Here is a 13,910-nt window from a genome sequence, read left to right as displayed (position 1 = left end):
ATACATTTTGTGAAATCTGACATTACTTATAACTTATATTTAATCTGGTGGTCTTTCCCAAGACCATTTTATTTAAGAAGTTATCCACTATTACATGTAAAGATACATCATATATTTTTATGTTCTTTTGCGGGTCGGTAAAAACAAGATAAAGAATAAGAACAATTGTATGTTTAAATAATGCAATAGTTTATTCAGGTCATTAAATTATATATAATATAATTCTGTATAAAATAAAATTTAATAAATAGCACCTTAAGAAAGATAAAATTTACAAAAATAATTCATGAGTAAAAATGCATTTTGGAATAAAAAAATATAAAAAATAATTTTATAATTTATTATAACTTTGTACTGTTGTACATAAAAATATTATATTACAGATAAAAATAGTCATAATAAATAAACAAAGACTATTTGAATCAATAGTTAATGAAAACATGTTTGGAATAGCTTTGGTTAGCGATTTAATTTTATATAACTAATATAAATATGGCAACACAATAGGAACATTTTATGGATTAAAATTTGGTATATTATTGCTATCATAAAAAATACATCAACAAAAAATAGATTACTAAACGTAAATTAATGGTAACTGGAAATAAGTATGTACGCCTAAAAAAGAAGAAACTACACAAAAAATGTTTTTTTGTTGTAAGGAAACAACATACATTGATAAATGTATTACAAAGTCTTAATGTTATATTAATTTTAATAATAAACTAATATAGTCATACAGAAGAAGCTAGCATTGAGAAAAATATACTGTGGTTCTAAAACACTTATAGATATATTTTATTATGTAAGTTTTGCATATCATAAAATCAAATTTAACTATTTTCTATTTAATTTATTATATTGATATATCATATATTATCTATGGTAACTAAGACACTCTTTATTTGGGTATATATTTGGTATAAATCATTATTTATAGTTTCATACTATCATGTTACTCTGATAACATAACTAAACTAAATATATAAATGCTTTATAAATACAATATAATTTAAACATATAAATTATGTTTAGGACTAATATTAATTAAAATTTAGTTTAATGATAGGCTATCTTTTTATGTAATTTATAGCAAACTGTAATATAAATAAAAAATAAATAACTATTATAATTTTTTGATTTGCAGTCAATGAATAAAAAAATATTTTACAGATTAAAAGTGATTTTTCATACGATGTAATGTTTCATGTACAATAGGTGTGTGTATAAAACAAAAACTATATAAATTTTTTAAGAAACCTACATAAAAACAATTTGCAACTTCTGGTATTTTGGTGTCAATAGTTTTTTACTTTTCATTATTTTCTTACCAAGTGAACAATGCGCAAAAATTAAAACTCCCAGCCCCATCACTGCCGCCGATACCCGTTAGGGTGTCCGCTCTGCCACCGCCACGTGTCCACGCACATGTCCGCCAGTCCGCGCGTGGCACGCCACGCCAGCAGACGTGCCGCGAGCGCCGCGTCCGCGTAGTTGGCGGGCACGTCGCCTGCGCGTCGGGGCGCTATCTCGTAGGGGACACTGCGACCGCTCGCTGCCTCGAACGCTGATATCATTTGTAGGACGGAATATCCTGTGCCGGTACCTGGGGATAGAACAACTATAAGTCATATTTTTTATCTATTACAAGTGATTGTTTTTGTACATTAAAGCAATGGAAGGCAGCATTGTTTCATCTGATTATACAATAAAAATCAAGAATATTTAAAATACAGACATTCCTCTAGCATATATAACATTCAGCCAGCCATACCACAACACAACCAAAAGATTAAGACATAACAACAAAAAACACATATCAATTGAAAACGAACCCTAAAATAGTAATTACAAAACAAAGCAACATTCAATTATATATTAATACTGACCCAAGTTAACAGCATGAAAACCTCCAAACCCTGTCTGATCGAATAGCTTGACGGCTTTTGCATGCGCGTCCGCCAGGTCCACCACGTGCACGTAGTCGCGCACGCCGGTGCCGTCGCAAGTGGGGTAGTCCGCGCCGAACACGCGCAGCACCGGGAGACGACCCACTGCCACCTGGTGGTGGGGGGAGGGGATTAATGAATTGGATTTTTTTTCAGGTTCACGCTGTATGCAGTATGTAGCACGGTAGACTCTAGTATTTAAATTTATATTTCCATTTCTTCGCTCTGGAATCGAGGCAAAGTGCGTCTTTGAGCTCTGCCACTTAACACACAATGCCTCCAGAATTCGGCAGAAAGTAGGGAACGGAGTGTCTTAAAACTCTCTCTTCCTACTCTGCTGTGTGCGGGATACAGCGTGAGCTAAAAAAAGAATCAAACTCACAACCGGCGCTTTATTTATTTTATTTGAATGCACTTTTTATAATTACCTGTGATATATACGGCATTAGGTTGTTGGGAATCCCCGCGGGATCTTCCCCTATTTTTCCACTCTTGTGGGCACCAACTGGATTAAAGTACCGAAGTGACACTATCATCCATTTCTGTAAAAAAATATAGCTAACATTATTTCATGCCTACATCATACCTAAAGTATTGTTCTCAAGTAAATGGGTTAAGTGTTATTGAGAATAAATGTCTACAAACTGCACTGAAACTATTTCTTTCCTTATATATAAAAAGAGGAAGGAAAGACATTGCAAATTGTAGTTTATATCTAGTATGATAGAGATATGTATGTTTCTGCCTAATTCTTTTTATAACACATTCTGATATACAAATTATACAAACTTCATTCATTTGAAACCTACCTTTTTAAAAATTAATACATTCATTGTCATTTTTCATGACTTCTTTACATCCAAAATTTTAATAATAATCATTACAACAAAACTAACTTTCTGAACATTTCACGCAAATTAAAAAAATTACTACTCACCTTGTCACTCCTACACAAATCCTTCATTATTTCTTCACAGAAATATTTAGTTTTTCCATAGGGACTCGACAAATTCTTTCCCGTGGGATGACTTTCATCTAATGGCAATTTCTCCGGCTCTCCGTAAACAGTGCAAGAGGAACTGTACACTATTTTATATACGTTGTGGCTACGCATTACCTAGAAATAAATGAATTCAACTGAAAACAGTCGCATTTTGATAATGAAATTCCTTTTTTTTTTATTTTCTTACATTGCATAAAGAATGGACGTCAACATAGTTGTGCATATTTCACTAATTGTACAGTTTAAAACACATGTTTTAATTTACACTTATATAAATTAAAAATAAGTTTAGATATTAAACCTCTATAAAAATATAGACTAATATAGAATATGATATAGAATATAGACTAATATAGAATATAAACACATATATTTAAAAATATAGGATCTCCTTCTTTTTACCTGACTGCACTGAAGCCCAAAAAGAGGGCTATGTTTTTAGCGCGTAGGTATGTATGTTCCCTTGTAACTATTAAACCATTGTATATTTTGATAAACGATACGTTTTTGAATTTGTCTTTAGTTTATTTAAGTCGGGATTTTTGTTTTGTTTATAATTGAACACATAAACAGCTTCACGCGTTATCTTGCATATAGTAAAATAGTTAAAAAGAGAGAGAGAGAGAGAGAGAGAGAGAATTTAGTCATGTAGTTATAGTTTCGTCCGAATTCGACATATCGCCGCGCTTTACGTTGTCAAACTAAATACAAAATTTAAAATAATTCAAATTCTTACCTCAAGTAAATTACAAGTCCCAGTTATATTAGCTTGGTAGTATTCCAAAGGCTTGTCTACAGACTCCCCCACCGCCTTTAACGCCGCAAAATGTATCACGCATTCTATGCTGTGCTGTAATGTATAAATATATTATAATAATTGAGTAGTCTCTCAGACAGAGAAAGGCACTAGAGAGTTTTTCCAGATGATAGTTTCCTATGATAATAAAGAGAATACTTACATTTTCAAATATTCTATTCAATCCCTCTTTGTCACTTATGTCTACGTCGTAGAAGAGAATATTCTGTCCAGTCATTTCTTCTATTACTTTCAACGATTCTGGTTTCTTTTCCCCTTCAGCTCTATAAAGTCATATGAAAAACAAATTAAAAAGCACATTTTTTATCGGCTTCAGGCTGCATGCCGCACAGAGCTAGATAGGCAGAAGGTACCTAGTGTTAAGTCACTCCATCAATACGTGTTGAGTGGCGGGACTGAATTCCGCGCTTTGCCTCGTTACTAGAGCGAGGAAATGAATATAAGGAAATATATTAAATTTTCTCGAGTGGGTATCGACCCCTATAACCGGTCGCGTTTACAGTCGCACGCCTCTTGAGCCATGACTGGCCTCAACATTTGTAACATAAGATGTTTAATTCCGTCTTATGGCCGTTTCACCACAAAACTGTATGAAATATTTTCCTTCCAACTTGAACAATGAGCATTTCTTAACATCTTAACAAAAGATCATTACTATACTCGTGTTCCAAAAACTAAATCGATAAGACATATATTTTTTTACAAAGTGTATAAAACTTTGGACGTAGCGGGATTTGAACTCACGCCTTTTGGAAACCGTCCAAACGCTATGACCACTAAACCATACGCTCTCATCAAGCCACGTCGAAAGCCTCATAAGCGTGTGCTAACTTAAATGAGTTATCAGTTTTTATGATACGCAGGTTCAATTTCCATTACCATAAAATATTGTACGTTTTCTAAAAAAGTAAATTTTATATATGTCATTTAACTTACCTATATGCGTTACTAAGATTATCCACCACAATTATATCCAATTCCTTTATAGGTCGTTCCAGGAGTGCCATCACGGTGTGAGAGCCGACGTACCCGGCGCCGCCCGTCACTAGTATAGCTGGTGCCATGATTGTTCTAAAACAGAAACAAATTTATGAATATTAATAGGATTATTAATTTTACGCTGTATCCCACACGTAGCAAGGTAGGTAGATTGAACTTGGGAACCTATTTATCTGTCCCCATCAAGACAAGTCAATTTAAAGAAACCGATAATTTAAGTCCAGAATAAGTTTGATGATTAATTAATTCTAATAAAAAAAAGGATTGTCTCACTTGGCGTTTACTTTATTGTCAAGACATAGGCATAAGGCAGTTGACACTAAGCTCTCAAGTCTGCAATCGATCTCGAGAAGCCGTTTTCATTCATAAATTATATATCTATGAATGAAAACGACATTTTCTGCAATTTCCGGCTTAAGGCAAAACATGGTGCGTATGACCGAAAACCATCAAATGTTGATAAAATACAGTATTTAAAATATAAATATTCACCAGAGTAGTATGTAAAGATCACGTGCAACCACGTACCAAGTACGCCACGCGGACATTAATAAAATTTGCGGGAATAATAAAATTTTTAGACAAAACAAGTGTTTCTTCATATCTAGCAGTTTATGCAATATGACCTATATGCGTTAAGTGCACTTTTCAAATATAAACGTAGATTAGTTACTGTTTATTATACAAGTAATTTACTTTACATTTATAAAATAAACTTAATGAATTTATTTGATTAATTTAATAGATCATAGGTTTAAATCTCATTGATCTTACACACAAAGAGAGATGTTAAAATCAGCTTCAGCTTTTTTTTATGTTAAAATCAAAATTGAATGCATGTCGGGTTTACTTTTTACCGAAATTACTAATAATATTGTTTACACTTAATTTCCCGATCCTAGAGATGCATGAGAGCCTGGTTTCGATAAAAAATACACAAGAAGTCACCAGTTTATGTAAGTACCTACATACGAGTATATGGCTCTCTGCACAATTACAAATTTACAGTTTTATGATGCCCGTATTCAAAAACAGCGGTTTGAGACGCCGTTTTGATTCATTAATTACATATCTATAAATGTAAATTGCATCTCAAGCTCGATCTCAGACTTGAGAGCGATTTATAAATACTGGTCTAAGTAATGTCCATTACATTATACAATATGTTAATGTCCTTATGTTATGAAGTCATATCGTATAAGAGTTATAATTTGTATGAGTTGTACTTGTAACATGCCGAGTATTTCATACAATAGTTGATTTTGTTACAGTTCTGAGTTATGTTGGTAATAACATGGCAAGTTTACTGCATAAGTTACGTACGGCCTTTGAATTTCCAAGCGTTTCTGCAATTTTTATGATATTCTTATCATCATTTATTCGTGACGAATTGAAGACGTGTCTGGCTCAACGTGATGGTTGCAGTTTCACAATATTCCTATTTCTTTCATGAATTGGTTAAAAAAATACGGTTTTGGATTTAGAAAATCAGAGCTTAATAAAGTTTTCAGGTTTAAAGTGAAGAAGGAACTTATTATAAGGCAAATATAATGTAGATAAAAAAATATTTATTTCCTTTTACAAGAATAAGTCACATAACTAAAATTGTGTAAGACCTCAATGATCTTAGATTGGTTTTTGATGATTTTTTTTAACAGATTGTGAATACTCTATTACTCATACAAAAATTTGCTGTTATAAAAATCTTGTTAAAGATATCCGAGTACGAGTACATATAACAAAAATTTTATGATAAAATCGCCAATATGTTTGTCATAAACATGTCTCGATACTATCAGTTAATAGATTTTTTATGTAAAATTTTAAAACAAGCCTATCCTTACAATTATTGTTAACAAAAAATGTAAAGGGTGCGTCAGATAATGACGATAGAAAGTGAATGTTTATGGAGATAAGAGAAGTATGGTAAAATGTTGACGTAAGAAAAGTTTTACGAGTAAAACGAAAGTAGTTAAAAAGAATATTGGTAAAAATTAAGTATCTAATAATGACATTTAAGGAAATTATAAGCATTAATTTAAACATTTTTTGTTTTATAGCAGCTGTTATTAATATTTAGTATTGGCGACTGCTTCAATATACAGTGCAAACTAAAAATAATAATATACCTATTTCTTAGGGACCTACAATATTTTTGTCTCCACACTTTGGTCTCATCCATAAAGTAGGATAAGAGAATCTAGGAATACAATACTCAATTTTTCCTCATACAAAATCATAGCTACATTTAAATTAATAAAATAAACAACCATCACACATTGCATATTGTAACGATGTCATAAAAATAAAATATTAGCATAATATAGCAAATAAATAGAAGAAGATTTTACGAAAATATTGGATTATTATACTAAAAATTAGTATAGTTAAATTAAAATGTATTATACATAATATTTGTCCTAAGATTTAGCGCAAGAAAAATGTGATAACTTATAATAACGGTTTATCATTTAGAGGTCACAATTACGTAATCATAATAAAAATGTCCAAAATATTTAAATATTTTTTAAAGTGAAATTTATTTTTTTATTTGTTACGATTGTGATACATACACACGGATTTTTTTCTCTGGGGATTTATCCCGCGTACCCGGGTAGCAAAATTAAAACCTCTTCTCCACTTTCCGCCCACATGAGTGTATATTGTGTGTGAATGGCGCAACTCAACGCCGCAGATATTTAATAAATGGAAAGTAAGAAAATTAAAATAAAACGATTAAATAGACATTTATTTAAATAAACCGGCAATTTACTAGGAAAAAGATTAACAAACTTTAAGTATCTATATGTATTAATCAAGTCATAAATTGTAATATTTATCGATACTGCCAATAATAAAAATGAATTACAGCGGATTTCATAATTTTATTGCAAAAGTTATAAAACGGTATTTAAATGCACCTATTATTATTATGACACGCAATTTATCTAAGAACTATAAAAAAAGGCTGAAATACTATAAATTACTGGAATAAGTAATAATTCAATAAAAATCATTTGTGTCCACTAGTAGTAACTTTTCATGTAGACTTTCCGTTTTTTTAACGTACAACAACGAATTTATAAACGGAAAACGTAATAAAATAGTACGCCAATTCCTCCAAACCTACGCCGTAATAGGGCAATGAAATAAATTGGACACTATATTAGTCCAATTCAAAACAATACAAACATTTAAAATATGTCACTAAACTACAAATTTCATCACAGATTAGCCACATAAAAACACAGCATATCTATGAATAGACAGAAATTCGAAAAGAAATTAAAAGAATAGCAAGAAACATAAGAAAATAAATAAAAATCGCACTTACGAATTAATTAACAATATTAATATGTATAACTAAGGTGGTATTTCGAGCGAGTTTCACTCTCAACGGCCGCCGGGTCACTACTCAGCACTCACTGCCGACCGTCCGTTATCACACTGTTCTGCTATTATGTACAGATTACCTTATCAGCGCTTGTATCAAAGTTGTTGAGCGCTATATAGTTTTGTCATGTATGATACAACTTGACATATTTCATAAGTTTATGATTGATCACTTTATAATTTAAAACCGTCGTGGCGCAGTGGCACAAGGGTGTGAACGTAACGCGACAGTTGTGGGTTCAATCCCCACGTAAAGAAAAGAAATATTTATTTAAATTTATATTTCCATTTCTTCGCTCTGGTGTCTAGGCAAAAGCGCAGCGTTGAGTTCCGCCATTCCACACGCAATGCCTCCAAAATTCGGCAGCTAGTGGGAAACAGAGTGTCTTGCGGAGAAGACAAGGCTAACATACATATGGATGGTGGTAAGTAGTCGGTGCTGCCCATGACCCAATGTACCACTATAAATAGGAAAGAAATAAATAGAAAAGAAATTACTAAAAGGTTAATATAAAGCACTTTTATTATTCTTCTCACTTAGAAGGGTAGATTGACAGACTCTAGTTTCAAGGTACCATTCCTAATAATATTACAAAATAATACAATAAGCAGTAATTACTAATTATTATACAGTATATACTTAGTTTTTTTTTAAGAGCAAGATGAACCTTTATTACTTTCTATATCAAGACATATAAGCTTGTTTGTAACTGAGTGACTGACAGAGAGCTGCACAGATGGAGAAATGGAGGATCAAACCTAACACTATTTTTATACCATTTAAGGTCAGACAATTTCACATTGCACCAGGACAGTATTTTATTTCAGTAAACAATAAAGAAACAAACTATATTTAAATAAATACACCTTATTCCTGATCTTTTCCAATTATAAAAGATTTGTTGCATTTGTCCGTTGCAATTTATAATTTTCAAATAAATTATTAAAATCTAAAAATAAATACATACCTAAAAATAATTTACAACAAAGAAACAAACTTTATTCTAATAAATATGCCTTATTCCACATCTTTTCCTATTGTAATATGTTTGTTACATTTGTCAGTTGCAATTTATAATATTTTAAGTATGATTAAAACCTTAAAATAAATAAAAACGAACATTAAGTGTTTCAAATTAATCCTTTGTTACTTTGTAAGTAGTAGTTCTTTACAGATTTTGTTTGTTTTACCAATTCATTTTACATTGTAGATTTTATGTATCAATGAAAGCATAAAAGCATTGTGTAAAATATTACTTGGATATTGCCTAGAGAACGGGACATAGATTAGCGGTAAGGCATCATTTTAGCCGCCTTAAATATTTAATACTTACCGTGACTCCAATGGTTTCATCTTGTGAACGATTGCACACCTTACTCACGTGCTTTTTGCTTTATTATAAATTTGTTTACTTTAAATCACATCCGGACGACCATACGGTAAATACGACTCTTACAGTCATTTTCAGCGATGAACATTTTCTGGACTCATTTGGATATATATGGCAGCTACAAAATTGATTAAATAAATTTTTATATTTAATTTTGTCAGCACTAATTAATAAAATAATTATCAACAGTAACATTTATGATAATTTATACAATAACAAATTTATTTACATTTAATTAAGTACTATTCAAATTCTCCTATCTGTCAACTGTCAAAGTACAATGTAAACATTACAATTTATGTTCCCTCTACGTTACTTAGTCTTTATTTTTAACATAGATATCATGATAAATGTGCATATTAATTCACGGGGTGAATAGACAGGAAAGTCATTTAATACAATAATTTTATTCTTTTTTATAAGGAATAAAATAATTATATAATTATAATTTATATTATGTTGTATAAACAGAGAAACGATGAATATTGAAGGCCATTGTTTGAACTGCCTTTTTATGTTTGTTATACTGTAAAATTTTTGTTAGGTTTTTTTGTATTAGGCTTTTATAGAGTAGTTAGAACTGTGGTTTCATTTAATGTGGTGCTGACTCGTCCATTCTATAAAAATCTGAAACAAAGGGAAAAAATACAATACATTTTGATATAAGCTGCATAGAAGGCAATTGAAGCATAAAGGATAATTATGACTACCCATTATTAAGAAATGATAGTTTATAGATTAGTTATAATTATTTATTAAAATATTCACAACTAGGGATACAGGGTATCCCGCACACAGCAGGGTAGGCAGAAAGAATCTAGTGATAAAACACTCCGTTCCTCACTTTCTGCCGAATTCTAGAGGCGCCGCGCTTTGCCTCGACACGAAGAAATGGAAATATGAATTTTAAAAAATATACCATCTCATCGAGCGGAGATCGAACCCACAACCAGTCGACTTTACAGTCACACTTTGTGCTTCTGGGCCACGATTGGCCTATCTGTTGTATTTAAAGGTAGGTTAGGTTACATAGGTAGACGGTAATTATACGTGCATAGCAAACACAGTTTTTCCCGCGTATATACGGTCCGGATCTTGATGGTATGGTATCTTTAGCTTTCAATGTGTATGATGTTTTTATCATCATACACATTGAAAGCTAAAGATACCATACTATCATTTATATAAAATAACTGTTATAACAATTAGCAAACTTGTCGAACTAAGTATTGATATAACTTTTATATTTATGAACCGATTGTAGTAATACAAGGCTTGCATGTATTGCAAGCTCTATATGAACATACGCATAGACGAAAATTTAAAAAAATATTGTTTCTCTACTAATCTAATAAAGGCCCTCAATAAAAAATTTTCTTACATATTTTCCATGTACAGACACTGATCCGTTACGATTTTATTGTAAGTATAGATTATGAGTACTAAAACATTTTTAACTATGCAGTTATTGTAAAACTAGCCATAGTTCAATAAAAACATTTGAAGGTCGAAATTTAAAAATTTAACTTAATATTAAAAAATATTTGTATTGCCCTCCAAATATATAATTCGAAACCAATTTATAATTATTTTGTTTTTAAAGTAAAGAATTAAATCAATATTTGATTATTAAATGAAAATTATCATTAATTGCAACGTTACAACATTAACAAATAGTTCAATATTTTATATCTGTATTCCACGTCAAAGTCTTTTTTTTAGTGGACCACACTTTTGACATATTCTGTTTCTGTCTCTTTTGCTCCCGCTCAGTGTTCAAGGTGGTTATTTTGAGGAATATATAACTTAGAAATATATTATTGCTTATTTAAAACAACAAATATTTAATTTATAACAATACTTATTAATTTTACATTTCATCTGTGAGAAAAAAATATTTAAGAGGGTAAAGATTACCTTGATATTTTTCGGTGACAAAATTCCGATCTCCGTGTCCAAGATTGTTTTTATTAGTAAATGTGGTTAAAACTATATAACTGCTAATTACAACAGTTAAAATATACGATATATAAAAGAAGTGTCTTCGTAACTGTGGAATGAAGTGTTGTATTTATTATTCTGCTGTTTATCTTGCTCGTTTTTGTTATAACCTATAAGTTTTAAAGTTTGTGGTTTTAAAGTGGTGTTTGGATTGCAGATGAGTACGAAAATCATCAAAGCGAACGCTGTGGAGCCTGATGGCTTCGAGACATCAATCTCACAGGCGCTGGTGGAGTTGGAGACCAACTCTGACCTGAAAGCTCAACTCAGGGAGCTCTACATTACAAAGGCTAAAGAAATTGACCTGCACAATAAGAAGGTAGAATTGAATTCTATTTATTATTAACTAAATAACCTTAAGCTGTATTTTTTATAATAAAGATATACTAAGATATGGCTTGCATACTATATTACTATAAATAAAAATTTATACTAACATTATTAAGTTCAGGAATGTCTTAACCCTAGATTCCATGTGGAAGATAGCTTATAAAATCATACGATTATAATATTTATAAGTATTAATAATTAAAATCTTATTACAGTCAATCATCATCTATGTGCCGATGCCCAAATTGAAGGCTTTCCAAAAGATCCAGATCAGGCTGGTCCGTGAATTGGAGAAGAAGTTCAGTGGCAAGCATGTTGTGTTTGTTGGTGACCGCAAAATCTTGCCTAAGCCAAGCCACAAGACTCGTGTTGCAAACAAACAAAAGAGGCCCAGATCTAGGTAAATGAAATTTGCTATTTAGATTACCATAACTTTCAACTTTTTATAAACAAATTAAAAGCTATTGCGACCTAGTGTCATAACTGTTTTAGCTTCGGTCCCGACTTAGATTAGTAGATTATTTTAATTTTCTTACAAGGGTACACAAAGTGTGGTTGCTTATTAAAATAAATAAATTTCCATAAAAGCTATATCTAATTATAGAATTAGCTCCTGATTAAATTAATGTTTAACACCTATAAGAAACTAAATTCTTGATGTGGTTAGGTGCGGGAAGGAGCTTGGACAGTATAGCATTGATTTAGGCCTACTTTTAGTTTGCAAGTCTCAGGCACTGCTGGAGAGAGGAGTTCTGTCCCTCTTTAATGTTTCATTTCTTTGATGAAATAATTACAATAAATGAATAATCAGTTTGGTATTCTTAAAATATGGTAGGATCTTAAAGAAAAGTTGGCTAGTAAGAAAACCAGGTGTGTTCGCCGGCTGGAACTCTACAAATATCTAATATATATATATTTATGAAATTATTTTCTATTTAGGGGGTGAATTTTAAAAACCATGAAACATATTCAATGAGTCGGAATTTTAAATTTTATAAAATTGCGTGCTGATTTAAAAAAGTCCATACAAACTTTCAACCCCTATTTCATCCCTTTATGGTTAAAACTTTTAGTGGTTTGGTACTTATGGTACTTTTAAACATTACAATAAGTATATACTACTTTGTATAAACTAGTTTTTACTTGAAAGTAAATAATTTTTGAATTCATTTACCTTTTTAGTTTAAGAAAACTAAAAAAAAAATGCATGTTCTTTACAGGACCCTAACCTCAGTATATGATGCTATTTTGGAAGACCTGGTATTCCCAGCTGAGATTGTGGGCAAACGCATCAGGGTGAAACTGGACGGCTCACAGCTCATCAAAGTGCACCTCGATAAAAACCAGCAGACCACCATTGAACACAAGGTACTTTTAAATTATGATTTTTTAATTTATTTTAGGTTAATTATGTTATTTTGAATATAGTAAGATAGGTATTAAGATGTATTTCGCCCCGATTAAGACGTTTTTCTCCCCTTATCATGCAAATTCGAGATAGTTTTGAGGTGTCGAGCAATACTGCACACACAAACAGTGTAACAACTGTAAACACAACAGATTGTGGATTAGAACTCGAAAAAAACTAGACAAAGCGCGGCATTGAGTTCCTCCACTCAACACGCAATGCCTTCAGAGTTTGGTGAAAAATGAGAAACGAAAGATTTCTTCGATTCGATTTCTTAGACTAAGATATGTCTTAGTCTAAGACACTCTATTGTCACTATGGTGAGAATAGAGTGTTTTAACACTAGATTCCCAGGTCCTGTATGTGGAAATTAAAAATGTAAAAAATCATATAAGCTTGAAATAGTGAAAATTGAAATGGTTCACTCCTGTGATGGATTTTTATATTTTTTGTTTTTTTTTTTTCAGGTGGACACCTTCCAGTCAGTGTACAAGAAGTTGACGGGGCGTGAAGTGACATTCGAATTCCCTGAACCCTACTTGTAAACTTAGACTATGACTTTACAATAAAACTAAAACCATATGCTTTTTGTTTCATTTATTCATTCTTACCGACATAT

General features: G+C 31.3%; 2 protein-coding genes across 5 annotated transcripts; one reads left to right on the top strand and one right to left on the bottom strand.

Annotated features, from left to right (window-relative positions):
* Nucleotides 1-168: 168 nt before the first annotated feature.
* Gale (UDP-galactose 4'-epimerase) lies at nt 169-9,871 on the bottom strand. Of its 3 annotated transcripts, XM_085194174.1 has the most exons (9): nt 9,782-9,871; nt 9,496-9,670; nt 4,706-4,840; nt 3,912-4,032; nt 3,689-3,802; nt 2,887-3,066; nt 2,378-2,491; nt 1,890-2,061; nt 169-1,606 (listed from the first exon to the last, which is right to left on the bottom strand). In XM_085194174.1, the coding sequence occupies exons 2-9, from the start codon at nt 9,513-9,515 to the stop codon at nt 1,371-1,373; spliced, it is 1,092 nt and encodes a 363-aa protein (XP_085050300.1). In that variant the 5' UTR covers nt 9,516-9,670; nt 9,782-9,871; the 3' UTR covers nt 169-1,370. The 3 variants fall into 3 exon arrangements, with proteins under 3 accessions (XP_085050300.1, XP_085050299.1, XP_085050301.1); XM_085194173.1 differs by having other exon boundaries at nt 9,496-9,830; XM_085194175.1 differs by lacking the exons at nt 9,496-9,670; nt 9,782-9,871 and adding an exon at nt 8,103-8,253.
* Nucleotides 9,872-11,205: 1,334 nt separating this feature from the next.
* RpS7 (ribosomal protein S7) lies at nt 11,206-13,873 on the top strand. Of its 2 annotated transcripts, none has more exons than XM_085193999.1 (5): nt 11,206-11,333; nt 11,711-11,872; nt 12,099-12,283; nt 13,104-13,251; nt 13,759-13,873. In XM_085193999.1, exons 2-5 carry the CDS (start codon nt 11,711-11,713, stop codon nt 13,834-13,836), a joined length of 573 nt encoding a protein of 190 aa, XP_085050125.1. In that variant the 5' UTR covers nt 11,206-11,333; the 3' UTR covers nt 13,837-13,873. The 2 variants fall into 2 exon arrangements, with proteins under 2 accessions (XP_085050125.1, XP_085050126.1); XM_085194000.1 differs by having other exon boundaries at nt 11,317-11,458.
* Nucleotides 13,874-13,910: the final 37 nt, after the last annotated feature.

The sequence above is a fragment of the Heliconius melpomene genome, chromosome 12 (genome assembly GCF_056956725.1).
Source record: "Heliconius melpomene rosina isolate 202511_hmr_F chromosome 12, ASM5695672v1, whole genome shotgun sequence".
Lineage (NCBI taxonomy): Eukaryota > Metazoa > Arthropoda > Insecta > Lepidoptera > Nymphalidae > Heliconius > Heliconius melpomene.
This window is presented reverse-complemented; position numbering and strand designations above follow the sequence as displayed.

Coding starts and splice junctions, on each gene's coding strand:
- Gale (XM_085194174.1), bottom strand. CDS start 9,515: ATGAAACCATTGGAGTCACG. Junction 4,033..4,705: donor AATCTTAGTAACGCATATAG/GTAAGTTAAATG, acceptor ATGACTTTATAG/AGCTGAAGGGGAAAAGAAAC. Junction 2,492..2,886: donor ATTTGTGTAGGAGTGACAAG/GTGAGTAGTAAT, acceptor ATTTTTTTACAG/AAATGGATGATAGTGTCACT.
- RpS7 (XM_085193999.1), top strand. CDS start 11,711: ATGAGTACGAAAATCATCAAAGCGAACGCTGTGGAGCCTGATGGCTTC. Junction 11,873..12,098: donor TTGACCTGCACAATAAGAAG/GTAGAATTGAAT, acceptor ATCTTATTACAG/TCAATCATCATCTATGTGCC. Junction 13,252..13,758: donor AGACCACCATTGAACACAAG/GTACTTTTAAAT, acceptor TTTTTTTTTCAG/GTGGACACCTTCCAGTCAGT.